The 16,382-nt window shown below is 43.5% G+C and overlaps 1 protein-coding gene across 2 annotated transcripts in view; it reads right to left on the bottom strand.

The window, feature by feature from the left end:
• The window catches only part of POLR3A (RNA polymerase III subunit A), a 74,510-nt gene that overhangs the window by 57,233 nt on the left and 895 nt on the right, over positions 1-16,382 (bottom strand). For both annotated transcript variants that reach the window (XM_023737653.1, XM_004383167.2), the window contains exons 2-6: positions 8,005-8,140; positions 7,629-7,766; positions 6,947-7,118; positions 6,514-6,668; positions 472-711 (exon numbers count right to left, since the gene is read on the bottom strand). In XM_023737653.1, the coding sequence (XP_023593421.1) occupies positions 472-711; positions 6,514-6,668; positions 6,947-7,118; positions 7,629-7,766; positions 8,005-8,140 (841 nt within the window). The remainder of the gene's footprint in view (positions 1-471; positions 712-6,513; positions 6,669-6,946; positions 7,119-7,628; positions 7,767-8,004; positions 8,141-16,382) is intronic.

Genomic DNA, 16,382 nt, shown 5'->3' with positions numbered 1-16,382 from the left:
AAAAAAAAAAAAGGTCGAGAAGGGAGAGGGTTGACATGTTGTGGGGTTGTTAACCCATGTCATAAAACAATATGTGTACTACCGTTTTATAAGAAACTATTTGTTCTGTAAGCCTTCACCTGAAGTACAATGAAAAAAAGAAAAAAGAGCATAAAGCTAGACATTTTTTACTAGTTAAGCTAAACTATTGTTTGGTTTTAAGAAGGCTTCAGGTGGTATTTTTGGTTTAAAGATTATCTCAGGGCAATAGTTTCACGGGTTCATCCAACCCTCATGGTTCCAGAGTTTGGAGTACTTGAGAATTAGAAATTCTGTTCTATATTTTCCCCCTTTTGATCAGGATTCTTCTATAGACTCTTTGATCAAAATGTTCAGTAACGGTAGCCTCAGCTTGATCTTCTTGACTGGACATTTTTGTACAGACACACTCCAAAACTTATAGCCTTGGAAACACTAATGGAAAGCACTGACCTTTTTAATGACATCATTTAGGAAAATGATTTCTGTCAATTTCATTGTCAGATCATCTTCATTGGTGCCAGACTTCAAATCGCTCACAACAGAGGGTCTGATACACAAAGGGGGCACCAAAAGTCGCGTGAGAATCAAATCGGAGGGTTTTCCAGCTTCCGGGTTCATTAGAAGTAGAGGAACATCTTCAGCAGGGATTCGTTTAAATAAATTCAGAACTACTAAGGGATTCAAGTTTTCCTGCGGAAAGAAGGAAAGGAAGGAATGGAGACGTTATACTAATTTTTCATAGCTTGAGCAAAGGTTTACTTCATGTTTTCTAACCTGTCATTTAACTTAAAATAAGTGTAAGTGAAGGCAGAAATGTTTGTTGGTAACATGCTATGTTGTAAGAGCCTTAAAAATGTGCATGCCCCACAACTGGAAAAGCGTAGTCAATGTCACTGAACTGTGCATGTAGAAATTTTTGAAACGGTGTATCTTTAGCTAGGTATATTTTCCAAAAAAAAAAAAGGTTGAGAAGGGAGAGGGTTGACATGTTGTGGGGTTGTTAACCAATGTCATAAAACAATATGTGTACTACTGTTTCATGAGAAACTATTTGTTCTGTAAGCCTTCACCTGAAGTACAATTAAAAAAAAAAAAAAAGTGCATGCCCCTAATTCCAATTATTTAAGCCAATTATTTCACTTCTCATAATTATCCCAAAAGGTATACTTTTAGAAATGAACACAAAGATTCAGCTACAAGAATATTCACTAAAGTTGTTTTTAACTGTGAAAAGTTGGAAACAATCTAATAAATTATAGGCTAAATAAATCATGGCAGATTTATATGGAAAACTATGAAGCTACTGAAAAATGGCATCACAGAAGAAATGTAGCTATTAACATGGAAAAGTGTTCACAAGTGTTGGCACGAGAAATAAGCATGTGTATATCATCTCACGTTGGGGGCAAATATACATCTGCAGAAAACAGAAGAGGTCACCAAGGTGTTAACAGAACTCTCTTCAGGTGAGTAGAGCTATAATCATTTTGCTTCTCTTTTTATATTTTTCTGTAATAAGCTTATATTGCCTTTTTAATAACTTCATTCAATAAAAGTGCTATGCTGTAACCACTTAATCATATTATGGGAACTATGCAAATTTCCAGAGAGATGTAAGAATGGTCAGCTGTGTCTTATACCTGTTTATGAAATCTCCTTGGGATCTAAGACTGTGTGACTGAGAGTACATGTTACAAGCCGAATGTGCAGCGCATAACTTAATCAGAAGCGTAATGAAGCACTGAGAACACTGAAGCAAGAGAAGGTTACTGTGGCCCGCTCTGCAGGCATGTAGTTGGGGAGATGGAAGGAATCGCCCGAGACAGGCCTTATACTCAAGGTCCTCGCCCAGGGCAGAATTCCCTCCCACAACATCCCTGTCTTCTAGCCATGGGCCCCTCACTACCAGCTGAGGCAGTCAGGTATAAATCTAGGACTGTATTAGAAGAATTCTAGGGACGATACAAAGACCAGACCTCACCAGCAGTACCAGTCAGTACTGGCCAAGAACATCATGGAACTGAAGGACATTCGGAGGGCATGAGGATTGGCAAGGGTCTGGAAACCATCTCTTAGCAACAGCGGGTAAATAAAGGGGCTGCTTAGTATGAGAAAGAAAATTGAAGAGGGACAGAATGACTGCCTACCAAGAGGCACATGGAAGAGTCTGCTGACATATCCTGTTACACACTAGAAAACAGAATCCCGGGGCTGGAGAGGCAGTACGGAGGGGGTTCAGTGTGCCCAAGGAAGAATATTCTAACTGGGGCTCTCTGGTGATAGAGTGTGCTGCCTCAGCCAGTGGTGACATAGCTGTGACTGGAAGGGTGCCAGCCAGGACAGTTGGTCACTCAGTCTGCTGGGGACATCGTGACACAGTGGGAGGCATTTCCACCTGGTAAGGGAGACAGGACTCATGATCTCTACAGAGGAACTCATGTCTGTAGGCCCACAAACCCCTGGGTTTGTATTAAAGTTGGGTGTAAGCACACATTAGTCTTCAGGGGACAGAGTTCACAGTTTTTGTCCAATTCCTAACGGGGGTAGGGGAGGGTCTATGCCCAGAATAGGTTAAAAACCACTGCTCTAGGGTGTCTCCTAACTCAGTCGTGGTGTGCTGCCCGTGAAGGTATGGGGTTCCAAGTGCCTGAAAAGTAATGGGCAGGGGAAAATGTCAGAACCATGGGCTACCCTGAGACACTGTGATGCACACTGGGGCAACATGACCACTTGTTTGCATGCCGTCCCTTTCCGTGAAATGCGAAGGCGTTCCCTGACATTTTATTCACTGATGTGAATGAGGGGCTCGGGAGGAGGCAAGTGGTGAATTCATGTTTTGGCCCTCTCCCCAGGTGGTGTAGGAAGGACCAGGATGAGGTGATGATTACAAAGGATCTGCCGCTGCTCCAACCACTGTGACAGGCATCAAAAATTATCAAAGAAAATGGATCTTGTCAGACTAATCTTAAGAAGAAACAAGCAAAAATACAAGACAGAACACAAGTGATGTGATCAAGTGTTACATGTGGTATGAAGAATATACTTGTGATTCAGGGGAGGGTAAGACCAAAGGGGGTGTGTCCAGATATCAGAGGCGGCTTCATGGAAGAAGTTAAGGGATAGGTGGAATTTTGGTGAGAAGACGGGCGGAACACTATGAACGGAGCAGACAAGCAGAGAAGTGGGCTGACGCCTCATCTATGATATTATTATTATAGGGGTGTCAGCAGCAGTGACAAATACTATTATAACTGGGTAACATGCACTAAGCACTTGCTATGTGCCAGGGACTGTGCTGAGCCCTTGACCTGGAATCCATCTCTCAATCCTCACAAGAGTCCTAAAGCAGACAATCCTGTAGTCCCTGCTAAATAGATGAGGAGACTGAAGGTTAGGTCAAAGTCACAGAGCTAGTAAGTGGCAGAGCTGGGCTCTAATCTGTTCGATTCCAAAGCCAAGGCTCTTCACCAGTACCCTGCTGCTGTGGTTGTTAGTTGTTGCTGAGTCGTCTCCAACTCATGGCAACCTTATGTATAACCGAATGAAACACGGCTTGGTTCTATGCCATTTTCATGGATGCTGGTAATTAACCTCTAGGATGTCAACTTGGGAAAAGTAGGGTGGGCCTGACAGGTGGCAATTGGGGAATGCTCTGAGAGCCAAGCTTGATGTGCCAGAGAAGGGACCCTTACATGGGAAGGGGATATCTCCTGGGCCACATCCTTTAGGAAACTTTTCAAAGAAACAGGCCTCCCAGGCCCTGCTACTGCTGAGTCTGCTGAGACAGAGAAGCAGTCCTGTAAAAGTGACGGTGGTAGGAAGTCAAAGATACTAATCTAGAACCAAAACAGTATGACTGGAGGGAAGAGATGCAAATAAGGACAAGAAAGCAGGTTTACTAACCAGGCTGCCTCCTGGGCTTCCGGCCCCACTCCTGCACAAGCCACTACCTTGGAGAGCTCCTCACTTGCACAGCTGTGGTGGGACAGAATCTACCTCTCAGCCTGTGCCTCAGCTTCCCCTATAATAACGGTTCACGTGAGGCACTTAGGACACCGCCTGCACGTAACGGCAAGCACTAAATGTAAGCTGTAATTATTAGTGCTCTCTTGGCCTTTCAAACAGACCCTCCATTTCAGAATGACCCTATATACTACATAACCCTGGACATGCCTAGCTTACTGCCCTTGACTCTTCAAACTCTACTCTAGTTTAAAGAATAGATCTTTAAAATTTAAAGGCCATTATCTTTCCTCATAGTCTTCACTAACCACTAAGTCCAAAGTGACATCTCCCTCCTCCTAATTCCCCACTGAACTTACTGTCCTTGCCATTTGTGTGTCAGGCAGCACTCTGCCCTGTAACATTAGCTTCCTTTTCACACGTAGGCTGTATGACCCTTGAGAGCAGACCCATTGTCCGCAGTTCCCGATGCTCCCTCACGGGTCCAGTGGAGGTTAGTTACTCAGCAGCTGCTCACATAGCTTGTTAGTTTCATATACTATCAACTTTAAAAGGAGAGAATATCAGAAAGACTTTTACCTGTGTTTCACTGAATATGCAAAGGCATTTGACTGTGCGGATTACAACGAATTATGGATAATATTGCGAAGAATGGGAATTCCAGAACAATTCATCGTGCTCACGCGGAACCTGTACCTAGATCAAGAGGCAGTTGTTCAAACATAACAAGGGGATACTGTGTGGTTTAAAGTCAGGAAAGGTGTGTGTCAGGCTTGCATCCTTTCACCACTTATTCAATCTATATGCTGAAAAAATAATCCGAGAAGCTAGACTACATGAAGAACGTAGCATCAGGATTGGAGGAAGACTCATTAACAACCTGTGATATGCAGACGACACAACCTTGCTCGCTGAAAGTTAAGAGGACTTGAAGCACTTACTGATGAAGATCAAAGACCACAGCCTTCAATATGGATTACAACTCAACATAAAGAAAACAAAAATCCTCACAACTGGACCAATAAGCAACATCCTGATAAACGAAGAAACGACTGAAGTTGCCAAGGATTTAATTTTACTTGGATCCACAATCAACGCCCGTGGAAGCCAACAGTCAAGAAATCAAATGATGTATTGCATTGGGCAAATCTGCTGCAAAAGACCTTTTAAAGTGTTAAAAAGCAAAGACATCACTTTAAGGACTAAGGTGCGCCTGACCCAAGCCCTGGTATTTTCAATCGCCTCATATGCATGAGAAAGCTGGCCAACGAATAAGGAAGACCAAAGAAGAATTGAAGCCTTTGAATTATCGTGTTGGCAAAGAATACTGAATATACCATGGACTGCCAGAAGAAGGAACAAATGTGTCTTGGAAGAATTACAGCAGAATGCTCTTGGAAGCGAGGATGGCGAGACTTTGTCTCACATACTTTGGACATGTAATCAGAACGGACAAGTACCTGGAGAAGGACATCATGTTCGGTAAGGTAGAGGGTCGGCGAAAAAGCGGAAGACCCTCGATAAGATGGATTAACACAGTGATTGCAACAATGGGCTGAAACATAGCAACTACTGTGAGGATAGCACAGGACTGGGCAGCGTTTCGTTCCATTGTTATATAGGGGTTGCTATGAGTTGGAACCGACTTGATGGCACCTAACGACAACTAGACAATACTATGAGGGTTAAGCACTAATCAAATCCAGAGTAAGAAAAAACAAGACTCTTCAGAAAATTCTGTTAGTTAAGTCTGATCAATTAAAATAAACTAATGGCCATAAGGTGAGTTCTCTAAATCTCCCTGCACCTCATCGTCCGTGAGGGAACAGATCTCTCAGTTTATGCTGTGTACATTTGTAATTTTAAAATCTTTTTCAATGAAAACATATCACGTTACCTATATGATTAAAAATGTGCTGTTAAAGTTAAGTGCCAGATAAAGACTTGTCACGCAAGTGTTCCTTTATGTGAATTCGTAGCTTAACCGCTAACTTAGTAACTGAACTTTTCTGCTAACTTAATTGGACTCTTCATTCTGAACAAAGGTGAGGGAGACATGAGTGTGAAAGTGAGAGAGAGTGTGTGTGATGTACGGGTGTTACGGACTGAACTGTGTCTCCCCAAAATATGTGTTGGAATCCTAACCCCTATACTTGTCAACGTAATCCCATTTGGGAACAGGGTTTTCTGCTATGTTAGTGGGGCCACATCAGTGTAGGGTGTGCCCTAAACCTAATCACTTATGACTTATAAAAAGGAGACTGGACAGACAAGCAAGCACAAATAAGAGAAGACAGATGCCAGATGAAGATAACCAAGGACCCGAGGAACACTGGGGCTACAGAAGCTGAGACAAGGATCTTCTCCCAGAGCCACTGCCCTCAAGGAGGACTTTCAGCCTCCTGAACTGTGAGAAAATAAATTTCTGCTCTTTAAACCACCCACCTGTGGTATTTCTGTTACAGCAGCACTAGGTAACTAAGACAACAGGGGAGGCAGGGAGAGGGTGGGTGTGCATTTCAGGCTCACCTGGGCCCTTCCCAGCAGTGGTTCTACTTCTTTGTTATGTTCAATGGCTGTTTCAAAAGACTGAAGGAAATTTGACACAACTGGATCCACCATTTTTTTGTTGGTCTTGTATTTCTCGTGAATTATCTTCAGTAATCCACATTTCTTTACAGTACCTATAAGAGTTAATTTATTTAGACAGAACAAAGGTAATTATGTTTCCAAATTAGGTTCTTAGGCTGGCTGGAGGTTGTAATCTGGTTAGTGAAACAACTGAAAACGTTACAGCCATGAAAGATGAGAAGGACAGCTGCTAACGGTGCGCCAGCTGCCAGGCTCTGCACCCTGACGTACAGGGAAAATGCTGCCCTGAGAAAGCACACAAAGCCAGCAGAGCAGGCAGCGGAGAGCTGGTGCAAAGGCCACCACGAAACCGTCCACACGCCTCTCTCACCGTTAAAAGCACCACAGTGATGGCAAATGGTTTTTTTCCGGCACTTATCAGAGATCTTCTTCTTTAGGCCTCGCTTCTGAAGGTAGGTCAGGCCTGGCCTCTTCAGATAATCCAGAAACTGCTTCTTCTCCTCCTGGGACAGCATGATGTGGCAGCAGGTTTTGCAGATCATCTTTTAAAAATTAAACAGAACGCGTAAGAGGATGAGTGATGAAGAACAACTCTTTTCTTTGTAAAATGCCACCCCCTTGTCCAGGACACTGAACGGTGGCAGACACAGACGTACACACAGACACGCTGAGAGGTGGCCAACGTTCACCACAACACTGGCAGTAGTCATACTGGGTGCAAGGAGTTTTGTTAACTTTCATTTTTTAATTTGTGCTGTTCCATACTGTTTGAATATTTTTAAAAATATATATAGAATATCTTCTAGTACATATATATACACACACATATATACGTACAAATACACACACACACGTTATCACCTTCTCCAGGAAAATAAAGGAATAAACAATCCTTTAGCACTTTAATACAGTGCAAGATAAAAATATTATGTATTTAGTATAAAAATCTTCCCTAGTTGTATTCCCCACCACTCACAATCCCTAAGCTCTCCCTAATTTCCCCAACCTAACTCTACAATTTACGCCTTGGAGACTGACACACGAGTGCTCACCTGTAAGATGCCTATAACTGCTCTGAAGTACCCCACGTGAAAACAAGGCAATTCCAAGTCAACATATCCATAGTGGCCCAGACAGTCGGCCAAGTTCTTTCCACAGGTTTCACAAGGACGATCCTTCTCACTTGTACCCTTTGGATAAAAGCACATCCAATAATCAACCCACTGGAAAGGAAAGTGGGACCAGACCTCACATCTGTGAAAGTGGCTCTGAATCAACTAGGAAGCTGCAACATATTTACATGCGGCAGACTGAAGGCTGGAGTCTCTGACTGGGTCTGAGAAACACAGGGGAAGTAAGGCCCTCCCCAGTTTTATTAGCAAGTCAAAACATTGGACCTGGGAGGGAGGTGCAGCAGAGGGGTCTTACCATCCTGTGGTCCAGCACCCCATACAGCAAGGGGGCATGGTTGTTGTCCTGGCTGTACAAGTTCTTACTCACAACCTGGATGTGCGCCTGCTGGCGCATCTCCTCAGGGGACTTCATGCCAAAACAGATGTGGCTTCTGGAACAGAAAGAAAGGGGAGCAATTACATCAAAATCATCATCAACCTCCACCTTCACCATCTACAGAAACTAACTCAAAATGGATCAATGACCTAAACAAAAGAGCTAAAACCATAAAACTTCTATAAGGAAACATAGTGGTCAATCATCATGACCTTGGATTTGGCAATGGATTCTTAGATATGACACCAAAAGCATGAACAATAAAAGACAAAACAGATATATTGGACTTCATCAAAATTAAAAACTTCTGGGCATCAAAGGACACTATCAATAAAGTGAAAAAAAACAATCTATAAAACAAGAAAATATCTGCAAATTATTTATCTGTTGTTAGCTGCTACTGAGTTGGCATGCAACTCATGGTGACCCTGTGTACAACTTAATGAAACATGTCTGGTCCCACATCATCCCCACGACTGGTTGCACACTGGACCCTTGTGATACATAGGGTTTTCACTGGATGATTTTTGGAAGTAAATTATCAGGCCTTTCTTCCGAGTACATCTGTGGCGAAATGAGTTCCTTTTGCCTTGGCTCTTTGGAAAAACAGCTTGAGAGATATCCCCGCTACGCCTTGAGGAGTTACCTTTGCCCTAGTTTTCTATCCCAGGGGGTTTGCCACTTTTGTCCAGGTTGACTGACATTTCCTGGGTCAGCTGTAAACAACTTGTGATTTGATACTTTTTGCTGGCTCTGGACAGCAGCCTGCCCTGTGACTGGTCTATTTTACACACCTTGCAGGGACTGGTCTATATACTTAAGTGTACAAATGAAGTGACTATAGCCTACTATGCAAATGAAGTAACAGTGGCCTATTGAGAGGGGATTGGTCAATTCATGGCCCAGTGGGAGGGCCATGCTGTAAAATTGACAAAGAGTTTGCTTAAATATGCAGCCAACGCGGTAGAGGTCAGTAGACAGAAGAAGAAGGAAAAAGGAAGCAGGAAAAAAGGCAAGAGAGGCAAGAAGAGAGAAGACACAGAGAGAGAGGAAGCAAGGAACCTCCTAAAAGAGCTCTAATACAGATAAAGGGCTGTAACACTGAAGACAGCAAGATGCCTGGAAGGGACCCTGTGATGCAGCTGGTGGCCACAGACCCAGAAGGGGCCCAGAGGCAAAATCAGTAGTGACAGCAGAAATCTGCTGCTAGGAATGCAGCTAAGAGAGCTGAACAAAACTGCTAGACTGGCTATGTGCTGGGTCAGTTAGCACTGGGGAGACCGATGGCAGAGATGCCTATCGTGAGGGGGCCAAAAGTAGGCCTGTCTTGAGGGGGCTGAAAAGAGGCCAGCACGGCCAAGACGGGGTGTGCATGGCAGAGAGAAGGGCCTGCTTGCTTGCATGGCTGAGAGGAGCTGAGAGAGCTGCTCTGCACTGAAGAGAAGGATGTGCTCTCCTCCACAAGGGAGCCTTCCAGACCTTGCCTACATGCTTCCTGATCCTGATCGTAAGTGGTACTGTTACTTCCTTAATAAACCACTTAACTGTAATTATGGTTGGTGAGTTGTGTATGGCTATTGCAACGAATTATCAAACCCAGAAGAAAAGTAGAGAGTGCTGTTGGAGGGACGGCTGGTGTTAGAATTGGTAATAAAGTTGGAGAGTGGAGGTATGTCTGACCTCCACCTCACCGGAATCAGCTTTGTGCTGATCCAGGTTATTATCCCCCCTGAAGTTAGACAGGCTCTGATGTACTACTACCATTTTACAGCGTCTTAGTCTGAAAGCTCTACTGAAACCTGTTCAACATCATAGCAACACGCAAGCCACCAGTGACAGACAGGTAGTGCCTGTCCATGAGGTGCACTGGCTAATAGCTGATTCCGGACCTCCTGCATGGAAGTGGAGAATTTTACCGGGGAACCACCAAGGCCCTCACCCATACAGGCAGTCCTTGGGTTACCAACGAGATCCATTTCTAAGTCCGTCTTTAAGTTGAATTTGTAGGTAAGTCAGAAGAGGCACATACGGTTCTTGGGTAGTGTCAGTCAATGCTTGTCTTCGTATATAGTATGTATCTTACCTTTCTATGCACATAAAACACTTAAGAAACACTTCCAAACCGTGCGATGTTTTCATGAGCGTCACAAAGTAGTGCCTGTGTTCATTTTTACGAATCACCACATGCATTTAACTCAAATTTTTAATACAACAGGCTTTATGGTAGTCTGTTCTTAAGTGCGAGCTGTCTGTAAGTCGGATGTTCATAAACTGGGGACTGCCTGTATATCTGATAAGGGCCTAATATTCAGAATATATAAAGAACTCCTACAACTCAACAACAAAAAGACAAACAACACAATCAAAAAATGAGCAAAGGACTTCAACAGATATTTCTTCAAAAGACTCGAAAGCAGAGACTCGAACTGAGACTTGTATACCAATGTTTACTGCAGCACTATTCACAATACCAAAAGGTGGACAACCTAAATGCTCATCAACAGATGACTGGATAAACAAAATGTTGTACACACATACAATGGACTACTATTCAGCCAGTGGGAGAAATGAAGTCTTGATACATGCTACAATACAGATGGAGCTGAAAGACATTATGCTGAGTGAAATAAACCAATCACAAAACATCAAATATTGTATTACCTCACTTATATAAAAAGACAAGAAAAGGCAAACGTATAGAGAACAAAGTTTATTAGTGGTTACCAGGGGTGGCAGGGAAAGAGAAAGGGGGAGTTAACGGTGATGGAAATATCACATTGATTCAGGGTGGGGTTACACAGCCGATTATTGTAATTGCTGTCAATAAGTTATCACCTAGAAAAAGTTGAATTGGCAAAAGTTGTGTGATAGATATATTTACAACAATGAAAACAAAAAGAGTAAGCTGCTGAGGATGCTTATGTACAACCAAAAACCTCATGAGAGCTGGTTCTCTGGTTTGGAGGTTTAGGGTCATGGTTTCATGGGATATCCCAGTTAATTGGCCTAATAACTTGTTTAGTGCTTCTGTTCTATCTTCTAGTTTGGTGTGCAGTGCCTGGGGTCTTAAAAGCTTGCAAGTGGTCATGCAGGGCAGAATTGGTCTCTATTCAGTTGGAACAATAGAGGAAGAAGGAGAATCAGGAATAGAAGAACATGGAAATGTGTGGCTAATTGCCTCCATGGACAACTGCCCCCTTTGCCATGAGACCAGAAAAATTGGATGGTGCCTGGCTACCATTACTGAACATTTTGATCAACAATTCCATATAAGAATCCTGATCAAAAGGGGGAAAATGTAGAACAGAATTTTAAATTCTCATGGACTCCAGACTTCCTGGAGCCATGAAGGTTGGATGAACACCTGCAGTTACTGCCCTGAGATAATCTTTAAACCTTAAACCAAAAATATCCCCTGAAGTCTTCTTAAAACCAAACAATAGTTTAGCTTAACTAGCTTAAAAGGTCTGCCTTGAGCATTGTGCTCTTTTAAGAACTATCTATATGTGATCAAGATGACAACTGGAAAGATTGGACAGGAACCTTAGAGGACAGTGAATTTATGTTAATGGGGGAAGAAACCTCTGAAAAGGAGAGTGAGAGTCAATGTCATTAAATAATACATGTAGAAACTGAACTGGTGGATGTTTTGCTGCATATTCTCAACAACAGCAAAAAAATAAAAACTGATTACATACATGGTCCACCATAACCAAACTTATCCTTCCAACTCTCTGCAGGCTCTTCCCTACCAGCACTAAATATACTCAAACTTCTCCTGTTTTCCTTCACCAATATCCCTTTAGCCTACTTGAATCTGGTTTTCACTGTGACCGTCAGATGAATGGCACTCTCCAAGGTCACCAAGATGACCTCCTGTTCCTAAATCCAGTGAGAACTTGTTTCATTTTACCTCTTTGCAGCATTGGCAATTAAACACCCTCCTCCCCGTCTTGAAATACTTTTTCTTGGATTTGGTGACACCATACACTCTGTTTTCTTCCCCCTCTTGCCGGTCTCTTCTACTTCTTGTTGTGTGCTGTCAAGTTGATCTGACTGAAAGCGACCCTGTATGATAGACTAAAACAGCTCCCCCCATAGGGTTTCCTAGGCTGTAATCTTTATGGGAGCAGATCACCAGGTCTTTTCTACTGTGGAGGCACTGACGGGTTTGAACGGCTGACCTTTCAGTTAGCAGTTGACATTTTGGTTAGCATCTAAGCACCTAACCATTAAGCCACCAGGGCTCCTTCTTCCACTGTCATCCCTTAAATATTGGTGTCCCTAACTAGGATTGCAACCGTTGCCCTCTTTTATTCTACACATTCTTCCTGAGTGATCATATCACTTGCTTATATGTTGATGGCTCTCAAATCTGTATCTGTAGGCCAGCTACTTCTCTTCAACTAGAGACCTGTATAGACAATTCCTTCTGGACAGCTCCCTTGAGTATACCACCCCAAACCAAAAACCAAACCTGCTGCTGTTGAATCCATCTGACTCATGGCAACCCTACGTGTTACAGAGTAGAACTGCTCCATAGGGTTTTCTTGGCTGTAATATTTTACGGAAGCTAATTGCCAGGTTTTTCTACAGTGTAGCCACTGGGTGGGTTCGAACAGCCAATCTTCAGAACCCAAATCTGTACATTCATTCTTCCAACAAATACTGGGTGTTTACTATGTGCCAGGCATCATCGTAGGTATAACTGATTAGATGAGACAGACAAGGTCCCTGCCATCATGGAGTACATGGTTCAGGGTGGGGACAATAGACAGCAAACAAACAGATACATAAAAGTGAATGACCAGTGTCATTCAGAGAATTAAAAAGAGATGAGGTGTAAATTATGGATTAAATCGTGCCCCCACAAATACATGTTGTAAATCTTAACCCCTATACCAAACCCACTGCTGTCAATTTGATTCCAACTCATAGCGACCCTATACAGAACACTGCCCCATAGGGTTTCCAAGGCTGTAGTCTTTATGGAAGGAGCCTTGGTGGCACAGCGGTGCAAGTGCTTTGCTAGGCGCTCAGAAGATCGGCAGTTCACACCCGCCAGCTGCATTGCAGGAGAAAGATGTGGCTGACAGTTGGCTTCCATAAAAATTTCAGCCTCAGAAACCCTATGGGGCAGTTCTACTCTGTCCTACAGAGTCGCTATGAGTCGGACTCTACTCGATGGCAGTGGGTGTGGTTTTGGTTTATAATCTTTATGGAAGCAGACTGCCGCATCTTTCTCCCGAGGAGCAGCTGGTGGGTTTGAACCACAGACCTTTCAGTTAGCCGCCAAGCGCTTAACCACTGCACCACCAGGGCTCCTCTAACCCGTATCCCATTGCCAAACCCACTGCCGCTGAGTCAATTCTGACTCAGAGCGACCCAGAGCGGACCAAGTGAGCCTTCCCCTAGAGATGGCACCCTGAGTTCGAACTTCCAGCCTCCTAAAGTTTGAGAAAATAAATTTCTGTTCATTAAAGCCACCTACTTGTGGTATTTGTTATACCAGCACTACATAACTAAGACATGGTTGTAAAAAGAATCTGAGGAAACTACTGAATATTTTGTGGTCAGAAGGCTTCTCTGTAAAACTGACATTTAAAGTGAAATTTGGAATAAGAGTAAGCCAGCCCCGAGACAACCAGCAGGAAGAACGTTTGAAGTAGAGAGAATGAGTAGGACAAGGGTCCTAGGGCCGGCACAAGCTTGGTGTTTTTAAGGACCAAATGAAACCAATCTGGCTGGAGCCTAGAAGGTTAGTGGTGCAAGACGAAGTCGGTGAGATAGCAGGGGCCAGATCCTGTAAGGCTTGGGAACCCTGGTAAGGAATTTAAACGTCAGTGCAAGGGGAAGCTGCTTGAGGATTTTTAGGTGAGGTGACATGGACCTAATCTGCATATTAACAGAATCACTTTGGCTGTTTTGTGAGAGTGGATTATGTGTGAATGGGGCTGGGGGTTGGGGCTAGCTAGCACAGTGAGCCAGGGTAGATTTGGAGAGACCACCTGGGAGGCCACTGAATTCATCCAAGTAAGATGCACGACCCCCACTCCAGTGAATGGCAACACTGACACACCTGCTCAAGCAAGAAACACCACATAGCAATCTAATTTCTCCCTTACCTTCATCCTACCAACCCTGCCAATGTTACATCCTCCACTCTCTGAGATACACTTCTTCCCAACGACTCCGCCTCCCTTATGCAGGCCACCATCATCCCCTGCCTGGATCCCTGCAATGGCTTCTGAGATCTCCCTCCCTCTAATCCTGTTCCCCTAGAATAAAAAGATTTTCCAGAAGAACTCAGACACTCCCCTGCTTAAAACCCTTCAAAGGCTCCTCACTATCTGCAAGATGACTCCTTAACTCCTTCAAGTCTCCTGCTTCTTTCTGATAAAAGCTGAATTTTACCTGAGCCTCTTGTTAAAGAAATCCCCTCACCCTTTTATGTTCTGGAAAACCACAGGGCTTACTGCAAGGAGCTGACCATAACTTAAGGATTTACTGTTTGAATAACTTCAGTTTCCCCTTCCTTATTTCCCCCTCTGCTTACTCCAAGGTCTCCCAGGATCCAGATGGCCTTATCATAAAAATAGGATAACATTCCAAGCAAACTAGACCTAAATTGCAACCTTGGTACATCACTCACCCAGCCCCCCACCCCAACTTCCTTTGAAAAAGCATGCAGTCTTGTGTCTCAGTGGAGCTGGAGTACAGATGGTTCTGGCGTCTCCCTCCTCTCATTACAGTGCGTCTTCCTGCCGTCCCTTATTCCGTTCCCCTCCCTTGCAACTTCCTTTAGAATAAAAGTCATCTTTTAACATTTCCAGTACAATTTTTTCTTCGACAGCTCTCATCACCCACCCTCCTCTCCCCCTCCAGTCTGCCTCCTTCTGCCTGGGCACCCTTGCCATTAGGTGCACTCAGAACTCCCTATGCCTACCTTGTTGTTGTTGTTGTTAGGTGCCGTCGAGTCAGTTCTGACTCACAGCAACCCTATGTACGACAGAACGAAACATTGCTTGGTCCTGCGCCATCACAATCGTTGTTATGCTTGAGCCTACTGTTGCAGCCCGTGTCAATCCATCTCGTTGAGGGTCTTCCTCTTTTTCCCTGACTCTCTACTTTACCAAGCATGAGGTCCTTCTCCAGGGACTGATCCCTCCTGATAACACGTTCAAAGTCTATCAGACATAGTCTCGCTATCCTTGCTTCTAAGGAGCATTCTGGTTGTACTTCCAAGACAGATTTCTCCATTCTTTTGGCAGTCCATGGTATATTCAATATTCTTCCCCAAGACCACAATTTGAAGGCGTCAGTTCTTCTTCAGTCTCCCTTATTCATCGTCCAGCTTTCGCACGCATAGGAGGCGACTGAAACCACCGTGGCTTGGGTCAGATGCACCTTAGTCTTCAAGGTGATGTCTTTGCTTTTTAACACTTTAAAGAGGTCTTTTGCAGCAGATTTGCCCAATGCAATGTGTCTTTTGATTTCCTGACTGCTGCTTCCATGGGTATTGATTGTGTACCCAAGTGAAATGAAATCCTTGACTACTTCAATCTTTTCTCCATTTGTCATCATGTTGCTTATTGGCCCAGTTGTGAGGATTTTTGTTTTCTTTATGTTGAGGTGTAATCCATACTGAAGGCTGTGGTCTTTGATCTTCATCAGTAAGTACTTCAAGTCCTCTTCACCTTAAGAGAGCAAGATTGTGTCATCTGCATATTTCAGGTTGTTAATAAGTCTTCAATCCTGATGCTACATTCTTCTTCATACAGTCTAACTTCTCGGATTATGTGCTTAGCAAACAGACTGAATAAGTTTAGTGAAAGCATACAACCCTGACGCACACCTTTCCTGACTTTAGACCACACAGTATCCCCTTGTTCTGTTTGAATGACTGCCTCCTGATCTATCTACAGGTTCTGCATGAGCACAATTAATTGTTCTGGAATTCCCATTTTTCACGTAATTTGTTATGATCCACGTAGTTGAATGCCTTTGTATGATCAATAAAACACAGGTAAACATCTTTCTGGTAGTCTCTGCTTTCAGCCAGGATCCATCTGACATCAGCAATGATACCCTTAATTCCACATCCACTTCTGAATCTAGCTTGAATTTCTCAAAGTTCCCTGTCAATATACTGCTGCAGCCACTTCTGAATGATCTTCAGCAAAATTTTACTTGTGTGTGATATGAATATTACCTTAATCACCTATACAATCTTATTACCTGATATAATCTTAATTACCCTATTTATGCTTCCCTTACTTTGTATTTATCACACCCAA

This window comes from Trichechus manatus, unplaced genomic scaffold (assembly GCF_000243295.1).
Source record: "Trichechus manatus latirostris isolate Lorelei unplaced genomic scaffold, TriManLat1.0 scaffold00106, whole genome shotgun sequence".
Taxonomy (NCBI): Eukaryota; Metazoa; Chordata; class Mammalia; order Sirenia; family Trichechidae; genus Trichechus; species Trichechus manatus.
This window is presented reverse-complemented; position numbering and strand designations above follow the sequence as displayed.